Raw genomic sequence first — 22060 nt, 5'->3', positions numbered from 1 at the left:
TATTATTGATTGATGGCGGGGATTTGGCTAACAAAGTGCGGCTCAGAAAGTATAAATAATTTTTTGCCCTAGTATCGGCAAGGAAACAAAGTTAGTCCTTTATTATGTAACATACAAAGTTTCGAGAAGTTTGCAAAATTCATTATAGACCACCAGTTCATTCAAATTATAAAGTAATGGGAAAGAAAAAAGACAAGGTGGCAAAAAAAGCTAGGAGTGCTGAAAAGGCATTAAAAGCACAGTCAAAATCAGCTTCCAAGGCAAAGAAGAAAGCGTCAAAGTTTGAAGATGAGGAAGATCAAGACCAGAATATTGACGATATTCTGGCTGAGTATGCTCGTGAACAAACCAATTATTTGGCAGTAAAAATTACACTCCTTGGAGATGGTGTTAAGCCCAAGAAGCGACTTAATGGGTCGTTGATTTCAAGTTTTTCAAACAGGAAGGAATTACTCTTATTTGGTGGAGAAGGAGTAAATAGCTTGGGCATGGCCGAGTTTTATAATGACTTGTTAGTGTACAATACTGACAGCTCATCTTGGAGGGAAGTCACTTCTCCAAACACACCGTTGCCACGTTCGGGTCATAACATGTGCGTCCATGCCTCGACTGGTATCATTGTTTTGTTTGGAGGAGAGTTTTCGTCACCAAAGCAAAACACTTTCTATCATTACGGTGATACATGGCTCCTAGATTCCAACACGAAGGAATGGTCCAAAGTCGAATCAAAAAAATCTCCGTCGCCACGTTCAGGTCATAGAATGACGAGCTGGAAGAACTATGTTTTATTGCACGGCGGATTTAGAGACCTGGCGGCATCAACAACCTACCTTGACGATCTATGGGCGTTCGACGTTACCACTTACAAATGGCAGCAGATTGAATTTCCGCCAAGCACGTTAAAGCCAGAAGCTAGAAGCGGACACAGCTTTTTACCCACGGAAGATGGTGCGGTAATATGGGGAGGTTACTCTAAAGTTAAAAATTCTCAAAAGAAGATTGTGGGAAAAGTTCATTCAGATTGTTGGCAATTGAAGCTCACGCCAGAACTGAAGACTGTGCGATGGGAGCGCAGAAGAAAGAGTGCTTGGGCTCCATCGTGAGTTTTTTTTTTTTTTTTTTGGTTTAGATGGCCATAAACTAATAAATTAGGCCACGCGTTGGATGTTCTATGGTTTATCATAAAGGCCGGGGAATTTTATTTGCTGGGGTGTACGACACTGAAGAAACTGAAGAGAGCTTGGAATCTCAATTTTACAATGATTTGTTTGCATTCCAAGTTACCTCGAACAAGTGGTTCCCATTGAGTATTCGGCCACCGCGCAAGCGACCAGCACAATCTCAAGTAGATAAGAATACTGCGCAGAAGGCGAAAACGAATGAGTTGGCGGAAAATTTATCACGAATTTTGGGAGAAGAGAAAACCGAAAAGGACGCGCCAGTTAGCGAGAGCAGCGACGATGACAGTGACGACGAACAGGAATCTGTCTCAAAAGTGGAACATCCAGTGACACTGCAGTTACCACACGCGAGGTTTAATGCATCAACAACGGTGTTGGGCGATACTTTATACATATATGGAGGTATATGGGAAAAAGGTGATAAAGAATTCAGTCTTGATTCCATGTACGCAATCGAATTAGGAAAGTTGGACGGTGTGAAAGTAATATGGGAGAACTTCAAAGAAGAGGTGGACAAGGCTGAGGCAGAGAGTGGGGAAAGCGATGATGAAATGGATGACGAGGACGAAGATGAAGATGAAGAAGAAGATGATGTGGACGAGGACGGCGACGAGCAAGAAGAAGAAGAGAATGCGGAAGTGGAAAATGCGCCGGAAGAAATTGTTGTGGATGAAACGGAAGAGTTAGCAGAAACTGCCGGGGGTATTAGTATTGCTCCAGATCCACGGCCTTATTTACCACACCCGCGGCCGTTCGAATCTTTACGTGCGTTCTACAGCCGGACGGGTAATTCGTTTATGGAGTGGGCAATATCAAATAATAAGGATGGAAGTAAGCGAGGTAAAGAGTTGAAGCGCGACGCGTTTGAGCTGGCCGAAGAGCGATGGTGGGAGAGATATGAAGAAGTTCGTGCACTGGAAGATCAGTATGAAGAAGCCGGCGGTATCGGAGAGATCGTCGAGCGTGAAGAGTCTGCAAAATCAGGGAGGGCACGACGATAGAAATTGTGCAGATGCATTGTTTAACTTGATTTATTAGAATCATTATTCGGCTTGTTGGGGTCGGTAGTGTCTTTGAAATGCTGAGAGTACTCGGACTGCAGGCCTTTGGCAGACTGCATGAGCTCGTAGAACTAGGCATGTAATGCGTAAGTATGGGTAAATAGTAGCGAGACAAAAAAACAAGACCATGATTGAGCGGTTGCCGAGCTCTCACCTGTATAACTTGTTCATCACTCATCTTTTCGAGCTTTTCCTGATCGAGCTTTGCCTCCTTCCATGAATCACCTTCAATAGTTTCGGCGTATTGTTGCCAGGTAGTCAAAAAACCAACGATATGTAGTGGGTTTTCCACGTCTCTGTGGTTCCTGAATTCGGCTTTAACATATTGGTCTCCAATGAAACGATGCTCTACCGGCAACTTGCGATGCGCCCGTAGAAGCCTTCGGTAGAGAGGCAGCGGCGGAAGCACGTTGACCTCTGGCATGGCAATGTTGGATCTCGACGTTGCTCGAGCAAACAGAACTATAGAGTGGCGCATGGCGATTGATAAGGTGATGCGTATCGTCGTTGTCTAGGACTGACACTTTCCAAAAAATTCAATTTACCAGTAAGTGTGAACCGAATTTGCCCGAGCCAGCCGGGTAACACTATAATTATACAGCAAAAAAAACTAGCGTTTACCCGGCCGCGGACTTGACTCCCTGACGTCAACAAACAATGCAAAGCGAGCTGCGCGGTTTGCCAGTTTGCGCTTACGCAGCGCCAGTCACATGGGACTTGGCGCCACGCCCGCTATCAACGGCAATGCTCTATAAGCGGTTTAGCACGTGCAGTGGTTAGATGCGCGGCGCAAACTACCCGATCTGGATTAGTGCGGACTGCCTAATCTGGGGACGCAAGTTGATCACTCGCAATCGCACGACCTTAATAATAAGACCTAAGTAAGACCTTCCCAACACGCCAGGCCCGCTTGACGAACCAGGTGGCTGTCGTGATTAGTGTTGACTGACTTCAGGTGGCATCAAAATCACCGCAGGCGCACTCGAGTGAATCTTGGGCAGATGTGGGTTCAGTTCCGGTTAAATATATATCCCTGTTTTCTTGCCATGCCTCGTTGGTTCTCGGGTTCTTGGACACTCTTGGTTGCCCAGACGCCGGCATTATTAGGTTCCACCCCTCATGGACAAATTTACAATACTTAAACCCTTCCATTTCCCTTTTTCATCAAAGTCTTTTTGTTTACTTCAAAAATCACCCTTACTCTCTTACATAAAAACGCTCTATAAACGTCCCTCTCATTATTATTACACATTCGACTTGACGCTCGTTCGCCCCCGCCTGTCCATATTTTCCGCAAAACTATGGTCAACAAGAAAAAAGACGTAACTTGTCAAGTTATTTACGATGTGCCTCCCTACCAACTTGCTTTCGCTGATGTTGTCGGTACGTATTATTCCGGATCTCAACGTTCGCTAGGTCTTGATCGTTTTTATTTAATTTAAAGTTGAGCGATGATCCGTGCCCGGCGTGAGCCGCACCGCTTTTGTAATATTTAACTAATCACAAACCCTCTAGATCAACTTCACTCCAACACCGAAACCGGCTTGACCAAGGTCGCAGCTGAAACAAATCTTCAACAATACGGCAGTAACAAGCTTAATGGCGAATCCGGAGTTTCACTTGCTAAAGTTATTGCTAGACAATGCACAAACGCCATGGGCCTTGTCTTGGTTCTCGCCATGGCCCTTTCATATGGTGTTTCGGACTACGTCGAGGGCGGTGTTATTACCGCCGTCATCGTCCTTAACATTGCTATTGGCGTCGTCCAAGAATATCGAGCAGAGCAAACAATTGACTCTTTAAGATCACTGTCTTCGCCAACAGCCACGGTGATTAGAGATGGCGTGCTTGAGCATATCCCTTCGGTTCACGTCGTGCCCGGTGACATTGTTATTGTGCAGACCGGAGACGTTGTTCCTGCAGACCTCAGACTCACCGAAACAATGAATTTTGAAACTGATGAAGCTCTTCTTACTGGAGAATCTCTACCGGTTCTCAAGGACCACAACGTGATTTTCTCTCACGAAAATCACGCCGGGGTTGGTGATCGCATCAACCTTGCCTATTCGTCATCAACTGTCACCAAAGGTCGGGCTCGTGGTGTTGCCATCTCTACAGGCATGGCTACGGAAATTGGTATGATTGCAGCTTCATTGGCTGGTAAGCAGCGTAAAAATGGTCGTTCCATGAATGCCAAAAAGTATGGCATCATGCAACCACTCAAGGGATTTGGTCTTCGATCTTGGGATGCCATTGGAAGCTTTCTCGGCCTTACTGTGGGCACACCACTTCAACGAAAACTCGCCATGCTTGCTTACTTTCTTCTTCTTTTTGCCTGCGTGCTGGCATTAATTGTTTTTGGCGTCAATAACTTTAAGGCATCTCACGAGGTCACAATCTACGCCATTTCTCTCGGCATCGCCATTATCCCTGAATCTCTTATTGCAGTCCTGACCATCACTATGGCTGTCGGAATGCGACGAATGGCTGCAAAAAAAGTGATCGTCCGCAAACTGGATGCACTTGAAGCTCTTGGCGGCGTGAGCAGTATTTGTTCTGATAAAACAGGAACTTTAACTCAAGGTAAAATGCTTACCCGAAAAGCTTGGATTCCTGGGTCTGGAATGTATTCTCTTTCCAACTCTAGTTCACCTGTCGACCCAACCTCTGGTAATATTGATCTTGCACCATATAGTGCTCCGCAGTTAAGAAATACAGAAAAAGATTCTTCAGTTCTTCACCCTATTGAGGTTTCCAAAACTGCCCAATCTATTGGCTCTTCTTCTTTTTCTGATGATGAAAAACAGAAGCTTACAAAGGTTGAAAATTTTTTGCCTCCAATTACCAAAGATCTTCAATATTTTCTCGAAGCATGCGCTCTTTGCAACCTGGCAACTGTTCGATATGATGAGGAAAAAGGGCATTGGCAAGCAGCTGGTGATCCAACCGAGGTAAACAGTTTTTGTTTATTATTATTATATATTATTTTTATGAAGTTTACTAATTTAATAGATTGCGCTGCAAGTTTTTTCGCACAGGTTTGATTACGGCAAGAAGACATTGCTTGATAGCGGATGGACGCAACTTGCAGAATATCCATTTGACTCTGAAGTCAAACGCATGTCAGTTATATTTGAAACACCACCAATCAAAATAAATGAAAGAGGCGAGGTCATTATTTTTGCTAAAGGTGCAGTCGAGCGAATCATCGATTTGTGCATTGGAGTCGGGGTCGGAAACGAATTTCAACCAATGAATAAAGAAAAACGCACCGAAATCTTATCTACCGTCAATGACCTTGCTTCTCAGGGGCTTAGAGTTCTTGCCATTGCTCGACAGAAAATCGAAAACCCCAAGTTGTCTTATCTGGATTTCCCCCGTGAGTCGGTAGAAAAGAATCTCACGTTGATTGGCCTCGCCGGTCTTTATGATCCTCCAAGAACTGAGACTAAGGATGCGGTTGCTGAGTGTGCTGCAGCTGGCATTAAAGTTCACATGCTTACTGGTGATCACCCAGGTACTGCGGAAGCTATCGCGCGTGAAGTTGGCATCATTCCTCGCTCGTCTGATACGCTGCCATCTCATGTCGCCCGAAATTTGGTAATGACTGCTACTCAATTTGATGGCCTTTCCGATGCAGAAATCGATAGTCTTGAATCGCTGCCCAGAGTCATTGCTCGGTGTGCTCCTCACACAAAAGTTCGCATGATTGAAGCTCTTCATCGACGAGGCGCGTATGCTGCCATGACTGGTGACGGTGTTAATGATTCGCCATCTCTCAAAATGGCAGATGTTGGCATTGCTATGGGAATGGGTGGTTCTGATGTCGCCAAGGCCGCGTCCGAGCTCGTACTGACAGACGATAATTTTGCCTCCATAGTCAGCGCTATTGAAGAAGGCCGGCGCATGTTTGACAATATTCAAAAGTTTGTGCTTCATTTATTAACATCCAATGTTGCCGAGGTAGTGTTGTTAGTGATTGGTCTTGCATTTAAGGATAGCACAAACCTGTCAGTTTTCCCTCTAGCACCACTTCAAATTTTGTGGATTAACATGATTACGTCGCCTGGTCCAGCGTTTGGGTTGTCTTTAGAACCAGCTGTTTCTGAAATTATGAAACGCCCGCCTCATGATACGAAAAAGGGTATTTTTTCGTTTGAGATCATTGTCGACACGTTTGTTTATGGTCTTTTAATGGGAGCTTGTCTTTTAATGTCATTTACAGTTATTGTCTATGGCCATGGAGGTGGAGAACTTGGATACGATTGCAATTCATCTTATAACGATTCATGTGATGTCGTATTCCGAGCACGAGCCGCCATATTTGCTCAACTGACTTGGCTTATTCTTGTGTCTGCGTGGGAGTTCAAGCACCTTCGTCGGTCCATGTTTAATCTTGACAAGTCACACAAGTCCAAAATTTCGTTTTTCAAGGACATGTACGGTAATAAGTTTTTGTTTTACTCCGTCGTGATTGGTGCAATTTCTGTTTTTCCCGTCATTTTCATTCCCAAACTTAACACTAACGTGTTCAAGATGAAGAGCATCACTTGGGAATGGTCTTTACTTTTCGCCGTGCTTGCCATTTATGTTTCCGGTGTTGAGCTTTGGAAATTTATCAAGCGTAGAACTGGATGGTTTCGGCAAACTCTTGCAGAATTGGATCCAGTTATTGAGGCCAGTCAAGCTCAAGATGTTTAAATGTTTAATTTGTTGTTTGCATTTTTTTTTTTTTTTAAAGTTTTCATGGATATTCGGTACTTTTGTTTATGAATGAGTTTATTATTTGAGATTTTAGAGTTATTTGGGATAGAACATTGGTATACATCGACTGTTAAGCTTACAACAATAAACTATATTAAAGAATACTTTCAAAGTATTATTTCATTCAAGCCTTGAGAATCTCTTCAACGCGCTTAACTCCAGCGAGTAACCTCTCCTCCGCCAATCTTCCTCCAATAAGTTGAAGGTTGACTGGTAATCCATGCATAGTTTCAGGGTTATACAATGGCCAATTGGTTGCGTCCCAATCATTTCTGGGTACGTATGCTTTTTGTTCATCATTCAGTTCGTCCACTGCCTTGTCGACATTGGAAACCGGGAACACGGCAGCCGAATAATCCAATCCGTTCCATACTCGCGTGTATCCAACCCAATTTGTCTTTTCGCATGGCACGGAGGTATGCGGGCATCCGGGGGCAAGGATAAAGTCGATTGGCTCGCCGTTACTCGTGAGCTTCCTTGACGCGTTCCATTTGTCAAGATACTTCTTTTGCAATTCTCGCTTGAGTACCATGTTATGCCAGTATTCTGGAATCGAAATCGGAGGAGATCGGTTCACCATTCTTTCCACGTATGGCATAAACGGTTCACCTAACTTATTAACATCGCTCTTAACATCTTCACCACCATCAGCTTCGTAAAACTTGTTTAAAATCGGTACAAGTTCTTGATGCAAATCTGGTGCCGACCATTCTACAATTTCATGACCTGCAGCACGAAGTTTCTCAACCGCTTCGTTCAACGTGCGTTCGATCGGTGGATGAACACGAACAACGCCGTCATCTTTCATGACACCAAAAATTAGTTTAGGCTTAGAAATTATGGCGTCGTATTGTTCTTGCCTCCATGGGATGGGAATACATTTTGGGTCAAGAGTCCATGGCTCAGCTTCAATAACTGATTTCGTGATGGAGATTAGTGAATCGAGATTACGAGTCATGGGACCAATAACTGAGGGAACGTGTTCTTGACCATCAATAGTAACAGGCACACCTTCATATGGAATTCTCCACGCCTTAAAATAATTGTTAGCTAAGTTGGAAAAAAAAAAAATTTAAATAAATAAAAAACCATTAAATTAATAGACTCACCGACGGTCGAAGTCCGTATCCACCTCCCATAATTTGTGGTATCCGAACAGATCCGCCAAGGTCAGTCCCCCAACCCATAATTGATCCCTTCAATTGCAGCAGCGCACCTTCACCACCAGTTGAACCACCTGGCGTGAAATCTCGCCGCCGAGGGTTAACGGTAAGCCCCCATAACGGATTATGAGTCTCACACCACATGATACTCTGAGGCAAATTTGACTTGGCAATCACGACAGCACCTTCCTTTTCAAAAATGGTAACCAGCACTGCTTCGTTTGACTTGTCCGTGACTGGATTGTTCGCTCGTCCAACGTAACCCAATGTGGTATCAACTCCGTGCACGTTGAATTGGTCCTTTAAAGTAATCGGCACGCCATGATACTTGCCTACAGTTTTGCCAGAAGAAGCATAATATTCATCCAATTTCTTTGCTCTGGCAAGAGCTTGTTCAAAAACCACTTCAGAAAGACAATTGGTAAGTTGGTGCGCCACTGTTGCCCGTTTAATGTACGCGCTGATAACGTCAGAAGCAGAATACTTGCCATCGGCAATGGAAGCCGCGAGCGTGTCAATGTCGTCAATTTCAGTAATCTCTTTTTCCTTAGCAGAAAGTAATAAGTCGGCACCGCCATTGTCAATAAAATCAATAACGTTCAATTGCTCGGCTGGTGGGAGCTTATCTTCCGGTAACTTATAAGGAGCAAGAAGAACTTCACGGTCCGCTCTCTTTTGAGCAACGACTTCTTGCCAAGTTGTCATTCTGCTCTATGTCTAAAATATATTTAGTAATGCAATAAGTTTAGTTTTAAAGAAAAATGCAATTGTCCTCTATGTTGGTACAATAAGAAACTGAACAAGTAAGAACAAGTTAAGATTGATAAACAGATCCCCGGCGGAGAAAAAATTAAAATCCAAACTTTAAATTATGATGATTACCACGGGAAAGCTGTTAAGCATTACCGATTACCGATAAGACCAAAATGACAATATCGTCCAGCGACCGTATAACAACGTTGCAGAATTCATATTTAGTTTGATTATCAGATTTACCATATAATCGATCCACAAGGACAAAACCTGAATTTTAACATTATTTTTTATGGCGCACGTTTAAAAATCATGTTCATCATTTTTAATGACAAATAGTTAGTTATAAGACACAATAATGAATTCTACCAATTAAAGAATATTTATTTACACAATTTCATTTTCAACCATATCCCCAAAAAGAAAAAAACCAAAGACTACAGCAGATCACAGAACAATTTTTAAATCTAAATTTTTTTTTTCTTAAATCCGGTACAAAACAAAAACTCAAACTGAAATTCACAACCTGACTTGCTTTTCATCAACTGAACGGTTGTTATTGAAAGCGTTGTTATTAGGCGGAACTGAATCAGTTTCATCATTGGAAGAACTGGGAAAGTCAAGAGCTTCGATCTCAAACGCTTCAACTGCAAGGAAACTGTCATTTTCATCAGAAATGAGAAGGTTAAGAATGAGGGCGATGAAACCACCAAGCGCAAAACCGGTTTCCATAATCAAAGTGATTGCGTCGAAAAATCCGGCAAGAGCGTGATTAGTGCCGCTGTACGTAAAGAAATAACTGAACCAATCCGGCACAAGAATTGAGCCGACACCGACGGACAGTGCAGCAGTGAGAACAAATCTGTTGCGCCGGTTCCAATGAACAGCAGACATAATTCGCAAGCCAGAAACACATACTGCACAGAAGAGAAACGTGGTCATGCCACCAAGCACTGACGCTGGTATGGCGACAAGAGCGGCTGCAAATTTGGAGAAGATACCCATGATGATGAGGAAAAAGCAACAAAAATATCCCACTGTTCTGTTCGCGCATTTGGTTAGCGAAATTACGCCATTGTTCTGGGAAAACGTAGACATTGGTGTCATGGTCATGAGACCGGCAAGCATTCCGTTGAGACCATCTGCCAAAACACCACCTTGAATGCGCGAATCATAAGTTTTACCCTCGACTTCAATACGGGAGACATCACATGTGGCAGTAATATCGCCGATGGACTCCATCATTAATGTGAAATACACGGCTAGCATGGGCAGCACCATGGGACCATAAAGACGAAGCTTAAAAGTATGAGTCCAGATAAATGTAGCCACGGGGGCAACATCGATGGTTGATCTGTCAAAGTATCCACAGGCTGCGGCTATAATGCAGCCGACAATAAGACCGACAATGACGGCACACGACTGCATGATTGGAGAACCCCATTTTTCGCAAATAATGATTGTGACAAATACAGAGAATCCAAGACCGATGAATTGAGCTGAACCCCATGACAAAGCGTGCGGCGAGTCGATGGTCGGGCATAGTGCATAAAGTCCAGTTTCTGGTCGGGACATGCAACTTCCAGTACCACCAGCCCAGTTTTGAAATCCGGTTTCAATTAGATGTAATCCAATTAAAAGTACGGTTGGACCAGTTACCATTGGTGGGAAAACCTTTTGAAGAATGCGTGGAGGAGTAAATGAAAGCAAAATTTCAAACAATGAACAGATGCAAGCGGTGGCAATGAGCGCGCCGTATCCATCAGGACATGGAAGCTTAGTGCCATCTTCTGCCAGGGGACAAAATCCGTTGGAATACATCTGAGAGAAGGCACCAGTGGCTACAGGAATGATTGCGAACGACGTGCCAACAACGGAGACAAGCCCAGTGCCAATGTAGTATGGGGTCTTGTAAATTTGAAAGCGAGTGATTTGAATTATGGACAGAATACCACAACATATGAGAGAAGCAGAGACAAGGTATTGCTGACCTGCAGTATCAAGATTTGCACCGGCAGAACCAGCAAGAATGAGTGGAGGAGAAATAATACCAGCTAGCATTGCTAGTGAATGTTGGAAGCCAAGGATGAACGCCAAAAGAGTAGGCATTTTGTCATTGAGCCCGAAAAAAGGACCCGGTTTTTGTTTTCGGGAAAGGAAAGGTATGCGAGGAGTGAAAAGGTAAAGATAGTCATAGTCACCAAGCCAACCTTCTTTAGTGAGCAGACGATGTTTAATGCTAGACACTAAAGACGGCTGTGATCTTTGGTCAACTGGTTGTACTATGACACTGTCTTCTGAGTCGGTCATATTGAAGCAATAACTCTGTACGATGGTATAGTAACGAATAAAAAGGTGGACATTTGCTTCATTTTTATGGTGATTCCGAATGCTTGACCTGGTATAGCTGTCGAACATAAAAAATTAAGGTTTGCGCATATGCCAGATACAAGAGACTTTTGCGTTATCGTCCAATTGAACTTCTCGATAACATGGCGCAGATGTCTACGCCCTTATTCTTATATTGAACCATATAAGTCTACTTCCCAAAAAAAAAATAAAATAAAATTATACTAACATCGAGCACAAAAAAACATAAAACATGCAAAAATTTGTAAATACTTGCAGGACAACTCCGAAACAGTTTAACTTCAAGCCACCACGTAGATGGCTTTTCATTACAGAAGCGCCACACTGAAATTTGGTCATACATGGTAATGGTCCGTGCGCGCCACGCGCTAACCTCTATGTAGCAATCCTGTGGTTCATGATAACAGAAATTCGAAAAATCGGAGCTGCCCGAATATGACCCTTTCTATAGGAAATAATAGAGTTTCTCAAGTCGATGAAGGAAAAATTTGATACTCTTGAACTCAAATTCCATTCAGGCTGTCATCCAAAGTATGTTACAACGAATTTCAGTTATACTTCGGGCAGTTGAAAAATCCAAACTACACCGATGTAAAAAATTTTTTGAAGATTCTTAAATCTGGGTAAGGGTCCTATCCCTTGATAACTGTACGATCAGGGTAAAAATTCCCACACTTTCTACCACCCAGAAACATGTATACTGGGGCCGTCATCATGATGGCGAATACAATTAATAATACATGCCGGACGGTCATAGTTAACGATGTTGATGATTTAAATATTGATAAATTATTAACATTAATCGAATCATCGTCAAGTTCAGATTTAATCGTCATTGTAGTTTTGGTAATCAATTCGGGCAAGCATTGGATCGAGCAATATTCAAACATTCAAATTCTGTATTTTCAATTTAATCATTTCCAAAATAATTATTATTATTATTATTATTATTATCATTATTCTGACTATAGGTGTGCGATAATGCGATCATGATACGTAAGTCTTGCAAGGCTTGAAAAATTAATATGTATAATTCCTGTATTGGGCTCAGAATTTTTTCCAGCCAACTTCACCGACGGCCGCCCGCTAAATTTCGACAAAATAAAATTTGAAATATCTAATTCAAAGTTAGAAATTAATTCTAGTATTAGTACTATTACTATGAATATTAAGCATGTCGAAAATGCCGCAGCCGAAGCTGTCGTATTAAATCAATCTACAGAAATCGACCAAGATTTGTTACATGCCGTTATTTCATCCATCACGGCAAACCGTCATCTGCTTTCTAATTTTGGTTTGCACTTTTTTTTTTTTAAATTTTACATTACGGAAAAGATATTAATTAGTTAATAGAAACTAAAATACTTTATAACGTTTCACCTTCACTATCAAGTCTTTGTCAGTTGCTTTCTCGCCCGATAAAGTCAGACGAGCTGGATGCGCTGAACCACGACACTCAAGAAGCTATTTCAGAATTTTGGTTGTCAGACTTTGCTATTTAAGACAAATGTTGTATTAGGCTTGTAGCAGCTTTTATATCACATATTTGCTATCAATTATATTCAGTACAATATCCATTAATTACATTGTACGTCTGTTCCCAAAATAGGAAAAAACATCCATTCCCTTTCGATTTATGTAGGACAATTAGAGTTTATGGCATATGACCCTTCCCCCTGAAATTCATCGCCGCGGGGTGCCGAACGGGGCCGGTGATTTCTGAGTTAATCTTGAATTGAATCATGTAGTTTCCACGTGACAGAATTATTATGTCAATCAACTTCTGAGCTAATAATGATAGATACCACATAAGTAAACTATTCACGAAATTTATATTAGACTCATTATGTCTTCTTCCGTTTTGCATAGCGATACACAGGTCGCCCTTCGTCGTCGTATTCATTATCAATCACCTGCATTTCTTGCCCGTCTGCGCTCGTGTGAAACTTAATATTAATTCGCGGCGTGTAGTTCTGCATCTCCAAAACCTCGTCTGCAACTTCACCAGGCTTCTCATGGGGACGCACAAACTGCATACCGTTCTGTACCCTCATGGCAACGTTTTGGTCGTTGGCTGTAACACCGACGCCATCCGTATCCGGTAACCTGGACAATTTGGGTAAAATTTTCTCCTCGTCTAACTTTTTAGCTATGATGTCCTTTAATTCTAACTTTTTCATGCGCGGTAATGGTCTAATTGGACTATTGATTAAAGTAAATCACATCGTTTCATCACTAGCGAGCTCAGTTTTGACATCAATACATCATTATTCGCGTAAAATATGCAATCGATCAATTTCACGCGTATAAATACTTCACAATTTGCGTTTACAGACCAAAGTAAACCAAAAATATCACCGGTCACATCCACCACATCGAGCAGCTGAAAATTATCCATTACCAATGTCAGCTGATAGAGGTTTAAATCAAACTCCAAATTAGATAAATACAGTGTCGATAACAGATGAAAGCGCCATTTGACTCCGCCCGTGAGTGGTACAGAATCCAAATAAACAGAGTTGAGCTTCAGCTTCTGCAACCGCATTAAATGGTCTATAATAATAAAGCGGACATCCGAGAACCGGTGATATAATCCGACAACCGAACACTTTACCACTTTTCTGAGGTTTTCAGGTCTTCTAATATTCTTAAAAACCCAATCGCTCATATTATTATACTCATGGCTGCACAATAAGCTGCACGCTTTTGCAGTTCTCACAACACTTCCTAACTTTTGCAAAGTAATCTTTAAATTTTACAATTCTGCTATTTTCCAGAATATCTATGATTATTCGAATATCTGTGACGCGAGTGCTGATCTCTTGATTCATTCTTACTGTCTTTAGAAACATGTCAATTGTAACGCCAGATCTACAAATCTCTGCGGACAACAATGACAGCGCCTTGGATTGTTAAAACAATTTTAACTTTCAAGCCAATAAAATTACTTTACTCTCGTTCCGTATCACGAAATTTCTTGCAAGTCCTAACAAACCGAGCAGCATGACGACCAGGCTTATGAAACAATATGTATTTAGTGATCTTCTGTAAAATTTCATTCGGCATTATTTCGAAATAGTTTTGGCCGTTTAAAGGCGCAATCAAACTCCGGATCAAATCGAACTTCTTGTCATACAGCACAGGGCAAAACTTTCCAATTATTCGATCCATGGTATTCTCATATGCCCACCTCAGCTTGAAACATGAGCCGTAAAAACTTAAGCTCGTCAGATAGCTTGAACCAAGGATCTACAGAAAATGTGGGTATCGCCGTATTTCTTGAATAATCCTCAATTTTGTTATATGCGATTGGACCTGGTCAAGAGGATCGCTGATTACTTGGCTATTATATGTAATCATGGATGTCTTCGTGATTGCACGTTAAAATTTCCGCGTGGCAAAATGAAATTCTGACCATGAAAACGCTGACGCAGTCATACAAATTTTTGTAACTTGTATTTTGCCATTTTTCAGTAACAATGTTGTAAATAGTATATATGAAGCCAATGAACTACTAAATTGTAACTTATTCACGGCCGACAACATTAAACAGTCTGACCAAGTCTTTCTTTTAAACAATAATAGTAGCGCAAGAAACTATACTATTGTGCAGGTCTTCGCAGTCCATTATCGATCCAGCAGATTGATGACCAAATAATTTATCTTTATTAAATTATAACTTACCACACTTAAGCAATATAAATTATATACAAATAACTTCCATAGTCATACCAATTTCTATAACTTTTTCATACTCAAAACTAATGTCTCAATCAGAACTCTAGAAATTGGAAGCAACATTGCGCCGCAATTGCAATAGATATTGCAATAGATAATTGAAGCGCATCGCGTTGTTTCCTTCACATGTAGTATTAAATCTTAGAATACGCTCAGAAAAAGAATATCACATTTAATGCAATAAAACTTCTGATCAATTAAAACTTCTCTCCATACAAACCCAAGTCAAATTTTCTAAGATGTGCCCATTTATTTATTCTCATACAATACGATGATACAATATCATGATACAACCACATGTATCCAAGCTTGGTGACTGCATTTGGTTCAAAAGATTCAAAAGTACAAATTTTAACTCAGGCCGTTTAGTACATATTGTTTTTCGCTCTAGTCAGCATTGTAGCCGCTCATAGTTCGATGATCTGTAAGTTTAATGGAACTAAGTGGCAACAAATTTTAAAAGCTGGTAATTACGCGGAGTTATATTTATCTCCGCGTTATTTCCTCGGAAAGCGCGTACACCGATCTAAACAAAACATGCTATACGGCGTTGGCCATCTTTTTTATTTTGGATATACTATGTATAAAGAGAAAATCAGCTTTCGTTAACAACCATTGCGGAATTTTTGTCAGCTTGGAGTTTAAATGCGGAAATATATGGCAAATATCATCAATCCGTACAACTTTTCGGTTATATCGCAATTTTCTTACATTGCTGACGCATGACTTTCAAATATAAATAACAAGGCCGTTACTCAAGACCTGAATTCGAATGTTCAATTAATCTATTATATATAAATACACCTATTCGACAAAGTCGTGTTTATTATTATAATTTAGCAAAAAATGACAAGCCAAACTGCAATTGTGTTCAATGATCTTGCGACTGCTCTTAAAAAACAGAGCCTTCCCATCTTGGAACCAGGCAAAAATCAAATATTGATCAAGGTTACCGCTGCTGGTCGTAAGTATAGAGGCTATATATAATTTTGTGCCAACGAATTGGAATATTTTAAGCTGACAATACAAAAGTTAACCCTTTGGATCAGAAAATTAGAGATGCGCCAATATTGTTGTTTGTTTCAAAGTTGCCAGCTGTTCTTAGTTGTGATGTTGCAGGTATCGTGGTGAAGGCAGGCGAAAATGCCACGAGATTTCCTATCGGAACGCATATCTTTGGACAATCTGTAAGGGGCCTTTCGGCAGGCGGTGGCCTTCAAGAATATACGATCTTTGATGAAAGATATGCTTCCATTGTGCCTGCGGATACCAGTGATCTTGATGCTACGTTATTACCAACCAACGTGACAACTTCTGCTTATAGCTTGTTTTCCGCTCATGGACTCAACATTCCTTTTCCGGGTACTCCTGAATCGCAAAATTTTGATTACAAGTCCCAAAAAATTGTCATCATTGGCGGTGGCACAAATACGGGCAAGCTTGCAATTCAATTAGCGCGCATTGCGGGAATTGGAACGATTGTGGTCACCGCGTCAGTACCAGGAAATGATGACTTAAAGCAATACGGAGCCACTCATGTGATTGACCGTCAGGCATCTAATGTTGAAACTCAGGTTCGCGACATTGTGGGCGATGACTTGGTTTACGTATACGATACATTCAACACTGACCTATCATTGGCAGTTTCGGTACTTTCAAATTCCAAAAAGGGAACGGTTGCCCGAATTGTTCCGGGTCCGCCTGTTGATCCGGAAGCAGTTGCCACAGTTAAAAAGGCAGGATTTGAAGAAAAGCAAGTGTTTGGATTCGCGAATGCCATTCCAGAGTTTGGAAAACTTCTTTTTGAAACCTTACCGCGGTGGGTGGAGAATGGTGACTTGAAACCATTGCCTTACAATATAATTGAAGGCTTAGACGCCGAAAAAATTAATGCCGCATTAGATGGTTACAAGTCTGGTAATTACAATAAGTGGCAAGTTCGATTGTAGGTATAATGGAATGTATTTGTGTTATTGTTTTTGAAATAATTTGATCAACATTAAGGCTAGAAAGGAAAAAAAGAATTATGTAAATTCCAATTATCACTAGTTATGTTATAATATGTAAAAGAATGTCAAACTTTTGCTATACTTTTTAAAGCATAAGGTAGAGGTGTGCGGTACGGTGATGTCGTTGTTTACAATGTAGTTAAGTGGGCCAATAATTTATTTAATTTAATTAATATTCTATTGATGAGCAATATTAAGACAGAAACACGAGAACGCCCAATATATATTTACCCACTAACCATCAGCCCTGGCTTTTGCTGCTTTTGCAACTTGCACGCTTCGATCAAAGTACAGGTTTGGATGCGTAATGGCTTCATCCTTCAATACCGAACCTTTTTCCCCAATGGGTGCATACTTCGCATGCGTATACTCGAATACTTTTGTACACGCCACATGATAATGCTTATTCTTTACGTCTTCCTTCACTTGTCTCAAAATACTATTGTCATGCACTCCCATGGAACCTAACGCGGCAACCAAATTGTCTTCAGAAAAATGACGATACGGACAACCGTGCAAGTCACCTGGGCCGGGTGGATTGCCGCCGATGATTTGAACACAGTTATGTGGCCGATAATTTTTTCGACTACCTTCCAGGCCATAGTTATGTCGCACATTATATCGATACTCTTTTGAGAATTTTTCATCCGTAATTTCTGAAAAACTTTGCCGCCAAAAGATTAATGCTTCCTCCACAGACAGGCCGATTCCTTTTAAGAATAAGCCATACTGTTGACGACCATAATATCGCAAGTGATGATCTCGTCGCAGGCCCTTATGAAGTTGTTGCATGCAAAGTGGGAAATGGGATACCAACGAGTCAACCTGGACAGCCTTGACGGTCTCACCCAGAACTGACATGGCCTCATCCGAACTAAAATATTCTGGTGCCACGAATCCTCTTGAAATATGATTTAAAATTGGCACCAGCCGGTCGTCTTCATCAAGGCGGGGAAGTGCACGAGCTGTTAGTTCTAATGCTTTACTTAACCGGCTTGAAAATTCAGCAAGGACTAATGATATTTGTTGCGAAACAGGCACGTATGCGTCTCCATGTTTTAAAAAAACTCGTCGGTCCGCTACGAGTTCAGGAACACGTTCGAACGGTACTTTAAAATATGACTCGTGGTCTGAACTTGTCGTGGAAACTACCAATTCATCCCTAAGTGAAAATTTCTCTTCTTCAGAAACTTGAGTCCAGCCAAAACTATAATGTGATATGAGATTTTGCCATTCGGCTGGTTCCGCGTTGGCATATCTGATCCTGAACAAAACCGATTCCGCCTTGACAAATCTACTTCGTAATTCATCGCTGAATAAAAAAAAATAATAAATAATGTTAATTAAAAAAAAATATGTCGAAAGGCAAAATTGAGCAATTGTCACTTACGAACGACAAAATGCTAATCTCAGAATGAAATGTGAATAATGATCTTTTCTTCGTTCCCCATCCAAAATAGAACTTTTAGCAGATGGTGAATTCGGCGACAGAGATAAGTATTTGTCAATAATTGGCTTAACTACAGCTTCTAAAGCCTTGGGCGCTTTGTTCCTCGATAAGCAATTCTCAATTTCACCGAGTACTATAAAATAACGCGTCAGAATTTGCCATGAAACTCATGACACATATAACTTTACCTCTTAGTCTATCCAAAGCCCAAATCTCAAATTCATCTAACGTAATTTCTTGTAATGGTGGAACTGTATATAAACTCAATCGTTCCGGATAATCCTGATCGCGAACAACTTCCTTGCCAAAGTTTGTCCGCTCCAACGCGCGTTTCTTTGGTGCTCTAAACATTATTTTTGCTTCTTCTTTCAGCTTTCTTAATTTTTTTCTGTATATATTTCCGAAAGTCTTTAAAAAATCGTTGTGCTCAATCCAATTGACTCGAATTTCTAGCGTGTGAAGATTGCAAGCCAGGGGATTTTCTTAAAAACGCGACAACGCGTTTTTTAATTTGAGCAACCGTAAATAAGAAAATAGCTCGCGTAGAAGTACAAGCCCCATACACCGCCGCATGGGTGTCGAAATCTTGTTCATTAATTGAAATTAAAGGATGGTCAATATCATCTCTCATTTTAACACACCCTCCCCCCAAAAAAAAAAAAATAATATATATATCACATGGCGATTGACGAAATAGCACAAGGTGCTATTTCTGCTCCTCCTGATTTTGGGGGTTTAACTACGGTGGTTGATGCAGCTCAATTAAAAGCAGCCGGTGGTGGTGGAATTGCCGGAATTTTAGCATCCAATCCATATTTTTCAGCAGTACGTCAAGCAATTGAGCAGGAAAAAAAAAAAAAAACTCATGATGAAAAGGATAAACTGACAGATTTTAATAGGGATTTGGACTTATGGGACTTGGCGTCGGTCTTGCTGTGGCACGGCAAGCGGTTACGAGAGGATCGACCTTGCTGTACAAGCAACTTCTGGTCGACCTTGAAATTCCGTCGAAGGATAAATCATACAGTTGGTTTTTAGATTGGATGGCGAGAGAATCAGTCACGACAGGCAAAACTAATTTAGTGCCTGATCAAGTCACGGAAGGACTACGACGGAAAGGAAGAATCCATGACTGGTTTATTCGGTTGCGAAATAGATATGCGTCTTCGCATCATTTAAGTGTGCAAACCACGTACAAGCAACATGATAATGGGTCAGTAACGGCAAATTTTAGTTTAGTACCCGGTCCGGGCAAACATATTTTGAGATACAAGGGCACATTTATTCAAGTCAACAGGGAGCGATCAGCCAGGTTGATGGATTTAACTTCAGGCACGCCGTTTGAAACAATAACGTTAACCACGTTATATAGGGACCGGGATATTTTCAAGGAGTTGCTTGAAGAGGCGAACAACATGGCCATGAAAAAACAAGAAGGCAAAACTGTGATTTACACGTCATGGGGACCAGAATGGAGACCATTCGGGCAACCAAGGCGGAAAAGATCGTTAGACAGTGTTATCCTTGATGAAGGCGTACAAGAACGAATATGGAGCGATGTTAAAGATTTCTTGTTCAGCGGGAAATGGTATGCAGACAGGGGAATCCCGTATCGCAGAGGATACTTGCTTTACGGGCCGCCGGGCAGTGGTAAGAGTAGTTACATTCAAGCATTGGCGGGAGCATTAGATTATAATATTTGCATCTTAAACTTGTCAGAGCAAAACTTGACCGATGACAGGTTAAATCATTTAATGAATCATATTCCGGATCGCAGTATCTTGTTATTGGAAGACATTGATGCCGCGTTTAATAAGCGCGAACAATCAGACGAATCGGGATATCAATTATCCGGCGTGACATTTTCAGGGCTGCTTAACTCATTAGACGGCGTGACTTCATCAGAGGAACGAATAATTTTCATGACCACAAATCACCCAGAACGACTTGACCCGGCATTGATCCGTCCCGGAAGGATTGACGTTCGAGAATTGATTGACAATGCGTCATCATATCAAATCAAGAAAATGTTTTTGCGATTTTATGAGGGAGAACATAAAGCTTGTGACCGGTTTGCAAACGCGGTACATGAATTGCATGTTCCTGTCAGTACGGCCCAATTGCAAGGATTGTTTGTGTATAATAAATCTTTACCTGAAAAAGCGATAGAAATGGTACCGTTGCTAAAAAGTTCATAACTCAACTTCATTAAAATTAAAATAACATTTCTTTTTGTATATATAAGAATCATATTACGTGTTGTCATTGTACAACTACAAAAATAGACAGGTGGTTGCTTGCAAAACAAGAAAATAAATATTTACTTATTTAGACGTACTGTTGTAACCTATGTCAGATGGCGGCAAAATGTAAAAAAAAATAGTATTCACATACCTGACTGAGCCATCTAATACCCTCACCGTATCCTTGTCTCATAACAACGGAGCTGTTTTTATTAGACACATTACAAGCCCAAAAAATTTGACATGTAATACATACCACATATAAACCTCAATAGGTCTAATATTCTCCAACGGCACTTTACCCTTTCCGGTAGTTTGATATAGTCCAAGTGATAATCTAAGTTCTTCTTCTGAAACCGCACCAGAAGCGTCAATCTTGTTACCAAGAATCAAAAATGGTACTTTTGAAAGTTCTTCAATGGCAAGCAAGGCATCGAGTTCGGCCTTGCTCTCGGCTAATCGATCAACATCGGCTGCATCAACCAAAAAAACAATGCCGTTGACTTCGGGGAAGTAATCCTTCCACAGGCGTCGAGCTAATAATATGTTAAATTATCAAAAAGAATAGTTACCGATAATTAATGCAAAAAAAAAAAAAAAACAAACAAACAAACCGTCGGAAAATCATACCTTGCTGATGTCCGCCAAGATCAAATGTGGTGAACTTGACATTGCCAATGGCAAGTTCTTCGGATGCTGTCAAAAGAGGTCAGCCATAAGAAGAAAAAGCTAGCCATATTGTTAACATACTTGGATGAAGTGTAGGCTGAAGCGTAGCTAATCTGTCATTCTATAATTAAAAAATTAGTACATTCTCGGCCGACCAACCAAGACTAAGAATTGTTTTACAAAAAAATATGTACTTTAAGCATGTGCAGCAATGTGGTCTTGCCCGCATTATCAAGACCGAGAAACAGTAATTTTGCGTGCTTGTTGAGCAAACCTAACGATGATAATACGTCGTAGACTGTTTAATCGCATCATTTGTTAATCGTCCAAAACTCGCTTCCATAGCTTAACAAAAAACATACACCAATTAAGAATAAACATTGCGAATATCAATCTTATTGCAATCGCTAAATGTTAGTCCCCTTGTTAAACTTTGTAGTAAGCCAACGCGCAAATTAAAACTCACCTATCCTAATTCCAGCGGGTTTGAAGCGGCAGATTGTATTGATTGGATTGTCGGCCGTGAATATATAGTTCTTCCCAGATCGTTGTGCTCCTTTTGCTATCGTGTCGTTCGTTCGTAGTGGACAAAAAAATGATACTGCGCGTGCTGGCAGATATGGCATAAATGACAAGCACAACCAACAAAGGCATAACCG

General features: G+C 41.0%; 9 protein-coding genes across 9 annotated transcripts; 4 read left to right on the top strand and 5 right to left on the bottom strand.

Annotated features, from left to right (window-relative positions):
* Positions 1-133: 133 nt before the first annotated feature.
* Positions 134-2534, top strand: V1514DRAFT_308812 (uncharacterized protein). Its single transcript, XM_066925727.1, has 2 exons — positions 134-1099; positions 1153-2534. Exons 1-2 carry the CDS (start codon positions 177-179, stop codon positions 2180-2182), a joined length of 1953 nt encoding a protein of 650 aa, XP_066782479.1. The 5' UTR covers positions 134-176; the 3' UTR covers positions 2183-2534.
* Positions 2406-2720, bottom strand: V1514DRAFT_263811 (uncharacterized protein; the record flags this gene model as incomplete). The annotated part of the gene is made up of 1 exon (XM_066924781.1): positions 2406-2720. A coding segment is annotated over one exon (315 nt), but the record flags the coding sequence as incomplete, so codon positions are not given.
* A 674-nt stretch (positions 2721-3394) lies between these two features.
* On the top strand, positions 3395-7037 carry V1514DRAFT_108015 (uncharacterized protein). The gene is made up of 3 exons (XM_066924385.1): positions 3395-3625; positions 3758-5193; positions 5255-7037. Exons 1-3 carry the CDS (start codon positions 3544-3546, stop codon positions 6941-6943), a joined length of 3207 nt encoding a protein of 1068 aa, XP_066782477.1. The 5' UTR covers positions 3395-3543; the 3' UTR covers positions 6944-7037.
* Positions 7037-9157, bottom strand: V1514DRAFT_108011 (amidase signature domain-containing protein). The gene is made up of 2 exons (XM_066924384.1): positions 8116-9157; positions 7037-8039 (listed from the first exon to the last, which is right to left on the bottom strand). Exons 1-2 carry the CDS (start codon positions 8872-8874, stop codon positions 7131-7133), a joined length of 1668 nt encoding a protein of 555 aa, XP_066782476.1. The 5' UTR covers positions 8875-9157; the 3' UTR covers positions 7037-7130.
* Positions 9158-9260: 103 nt separating this feature from the next.
* On the bottom strand, positions 9261-11258 carry V1514DRAFT_333336 (permease family-domain-containing protein). The gene has a single exon (XM_066928020.1). The coding sequence runs from the start codon at positions 11230-11232 to the stop codon at positions 9442-9444; it is 1791 nt and encodes a 596-aa protein (XP_066782475.1). The 5' UTR covers positions 11233-11258; the 3' UTR covers positions 9261-9441.
* Positions 11259-15480: 4222 nt separating this feature from the next.
* Positions 15481-17214, top strand: V1514DRAFT_295778 (chaperonin 10-like protein). The gene is made up of 2 exons (XM_066925424.1): positions 15481-15994; positions 16063-17214. Exons 1-2 carry the CDS (start codon positions 15877-15879, stop codon positions 16977-16979), a joined length of 1035 nt encoding a protein of 344 aa, XP_066782474.1. The 5' UTR covers positions 15481-15876; the 3' UTR covers positions 16980-17214.
* V1514DRAFT_295775 (eukaryotic and archaeal DNA primase, large subunit-domain-containing protein) lies at positions 17181-18980 on the bottom strand. The gene is made up of 3 exons (XM_066925423.1): positions 18678-18980; positions 18430-18622; positions 17181-18351 (listed from the first exon to the last, which is right to left on the bottom strand). The coding sequence occupies exons 1-3, from the start codon at positions 18838-18840 to the stop codon at positions 17274-17276; spliced, it is 1434 nt and encodes a 477-aa protein (XP_066782473.1). The 5' UTR covers positions 18841-18980; the 3' UTR covers positions 17181-17273.
* A 105-nt stretch (positions 18981-19085) lies between these two features.
* On the top strand, positions 19086-20798 carry V1514DRAFT_368512 (BCS1 N terminal-domain-containing protein). Its single transcript, XM_066929907.1, has 2 exons — positions 19086-19314; positions 19389-20798. Exons 1-2 carry the CDS (start codon positions 19168-19170, stop codon positions 20685-20687), a joined length of 1446 nt encoding a protein of 481 aa, XP_066782472.1. The 5' UTR covers positions 19086-19167; the 3' UTR covers positions 20688-20798.
* Positions 20691-22060, bottom strand: V1514DRAFT_333318 (ADP-ribosylation factor family-domain-containing protein). The gene is made up of 8 exons (XM_066928019.1): positions 21868-22060; positions 21764-21795; positions 21596-21699; positions 21483-21522; positions 21363-21428; positions 20989-21268; positions 20884-20935; positions 20691-20826 (listed from the first exon to the last, which is right to left on the bottom strand). The coding sequence occupies exons 2-8, from the start codon at positions 21780-21782 to the stop codon at positions 20818-20820; spliced, it is 570 nt and encodes a 189-aa protein (XP_066782471.1). The 5' UTR covers positions 21783-21795; positions 21868-22060; the 3' UTR covers positions 20691-20817.

This window comes from Lipomyces japonicus, assembly GCF_038497905.1.
Source record: "Lipomyces japonicus strain CBS 7319 unplaced genomic scaffold V1514scaffold_28, whole genome shotgun sequence".
Classification (NCBI taxonomy): Eukaryota; Fungi; Ascomycota; class Lipomycetes; order Lipomycetales; family Lipomycetaceae; genus Lipomyces; species Lipomyces japonicus.
This window is presented reverse-complemented; position numbering and strand designations above follow the sequence as displayed.

Bases quoted from the DNA above. Each gene is read 5' to 3' on its own strand.
- V1514DRAFT_333318 (XM_066928019.1), bottom strand. The intron at 21,429-21,482 runs GTATGTTAACAA...CTCTTTTGACAG, and splicing joins TCAGCCTACACTTCATCCAA to CATCCGAAGAACTTGCCATT. The intron at 20,936-20,988 runs GTATGTATTACA...TAATAAAAACAG, and splicing joins CCTATTGAGGTTTATATGTG to CTCCGTTGTTATGAGACAAG.
- V1514DRAFT_295775 (XM_066925423.1), bottom strand. From the start codon at position 18,840: ATGTTTAGAGCACCAAAGAAACGCGCGTTGGAGCGGACAAACTTTGGC. The intron at 18,623-18,677 runs GTAAAGTTATAT...GTTATTTTATAG, and splicing joins GGCTTTGGATAGACTAAGAG to TACTCGGTGAAATTGAGAAT. The intron at 18,352-18,429 runs GTAAGTGACAAT...TTTTTTATTCAG, and splicing joins AGATTAGCATTTTGTCGTTC to CGATGAATTACGAAGTAGAT.
- V1514DRAFT_308812 (XM_066925727.1), top strand. From the start codon at position 177: ATGGGAAAGAAAAAAGACAAGGTGGCAAAAAAAGCTAGGAGTGCTGAA. The intron at 1,100-1,152 runs GTGAGTTTTTTT...CTAATAAATTAG, and splicing joins AAGAGTGCTTGGGCTCCATC to GCCACGCGTTGGATGTTCTA.
- V1514DRAFT_108011 (XM_066924384.1), bottom strand. From the start codon at position 8,874: ATGACAACTTGGCAAGAAGTCGTTGCTCAAAAGAGAGCGGACCGTGAA. The intron at 8,040-8,115 runs GTGAGTCTATTA...AATTATTTTAAG, and splicing joins GATACGGACTTCGACCGTCG to GCGTGGAGAATTCCATATGA.
- V1514DRAFT_108015 (XM_066924385.1), top strand. From the start codon at position 3,544: ATGGTCAACAAGAAAAAAGACGTAACTTGTCAAGTTATTTACGATGTG. The intron at 3,626-3,757 runs GTACGTATTATT...CAAACCCTCTAG, and splicing joins TGCTTTCGCTGATGTTGTCG to ATCAACTTCACTCCAACACC. The intron at 5,194-5,254 runs GTAAACAGTTTT...CTAATTTAATAG, and splicing joins CAGCTGGTGATCCAACCGAG to ATTGCGCTGCAAGTTTTTTC.
- V1514DRAFT_333336 (XM_066928020.1), bottom strand. From the start codon at position 11,232: ATGACCGACTCAGAAGACAGTGTCATAGTACAACCAGTTGACCAAAGA.
- V1514DRAFT_368512 (XM_066929907.1), top strand. From the start codon at position 19,168: ATGGCGATTGACGAAATAGCACAAGGTGCTATTTCTGCTCCTCCTGAT. The intron at 19,315-19,388 runs GTACGTCAAGCA...AGATTTTAATAG, and splicing joins CCAATCCATATTTTTCAGCA to GGATTTGGACTTATGGGACT.
- V1514DRAFT_295778 (XM_066925424.1), top strand. From the start codon at position 15,877: ATGACAAGCCAAACTGCAATTGTGTTCAATGATCTTGCGACTGCTCTT. The intron at 15,995-16,062 runs GTAAGTATAGAG...ACAATACAAAAG, and splicing joins CAAGGTTACCGCTGCTGGTC to TTAACCCTTTGGATCAGAAA.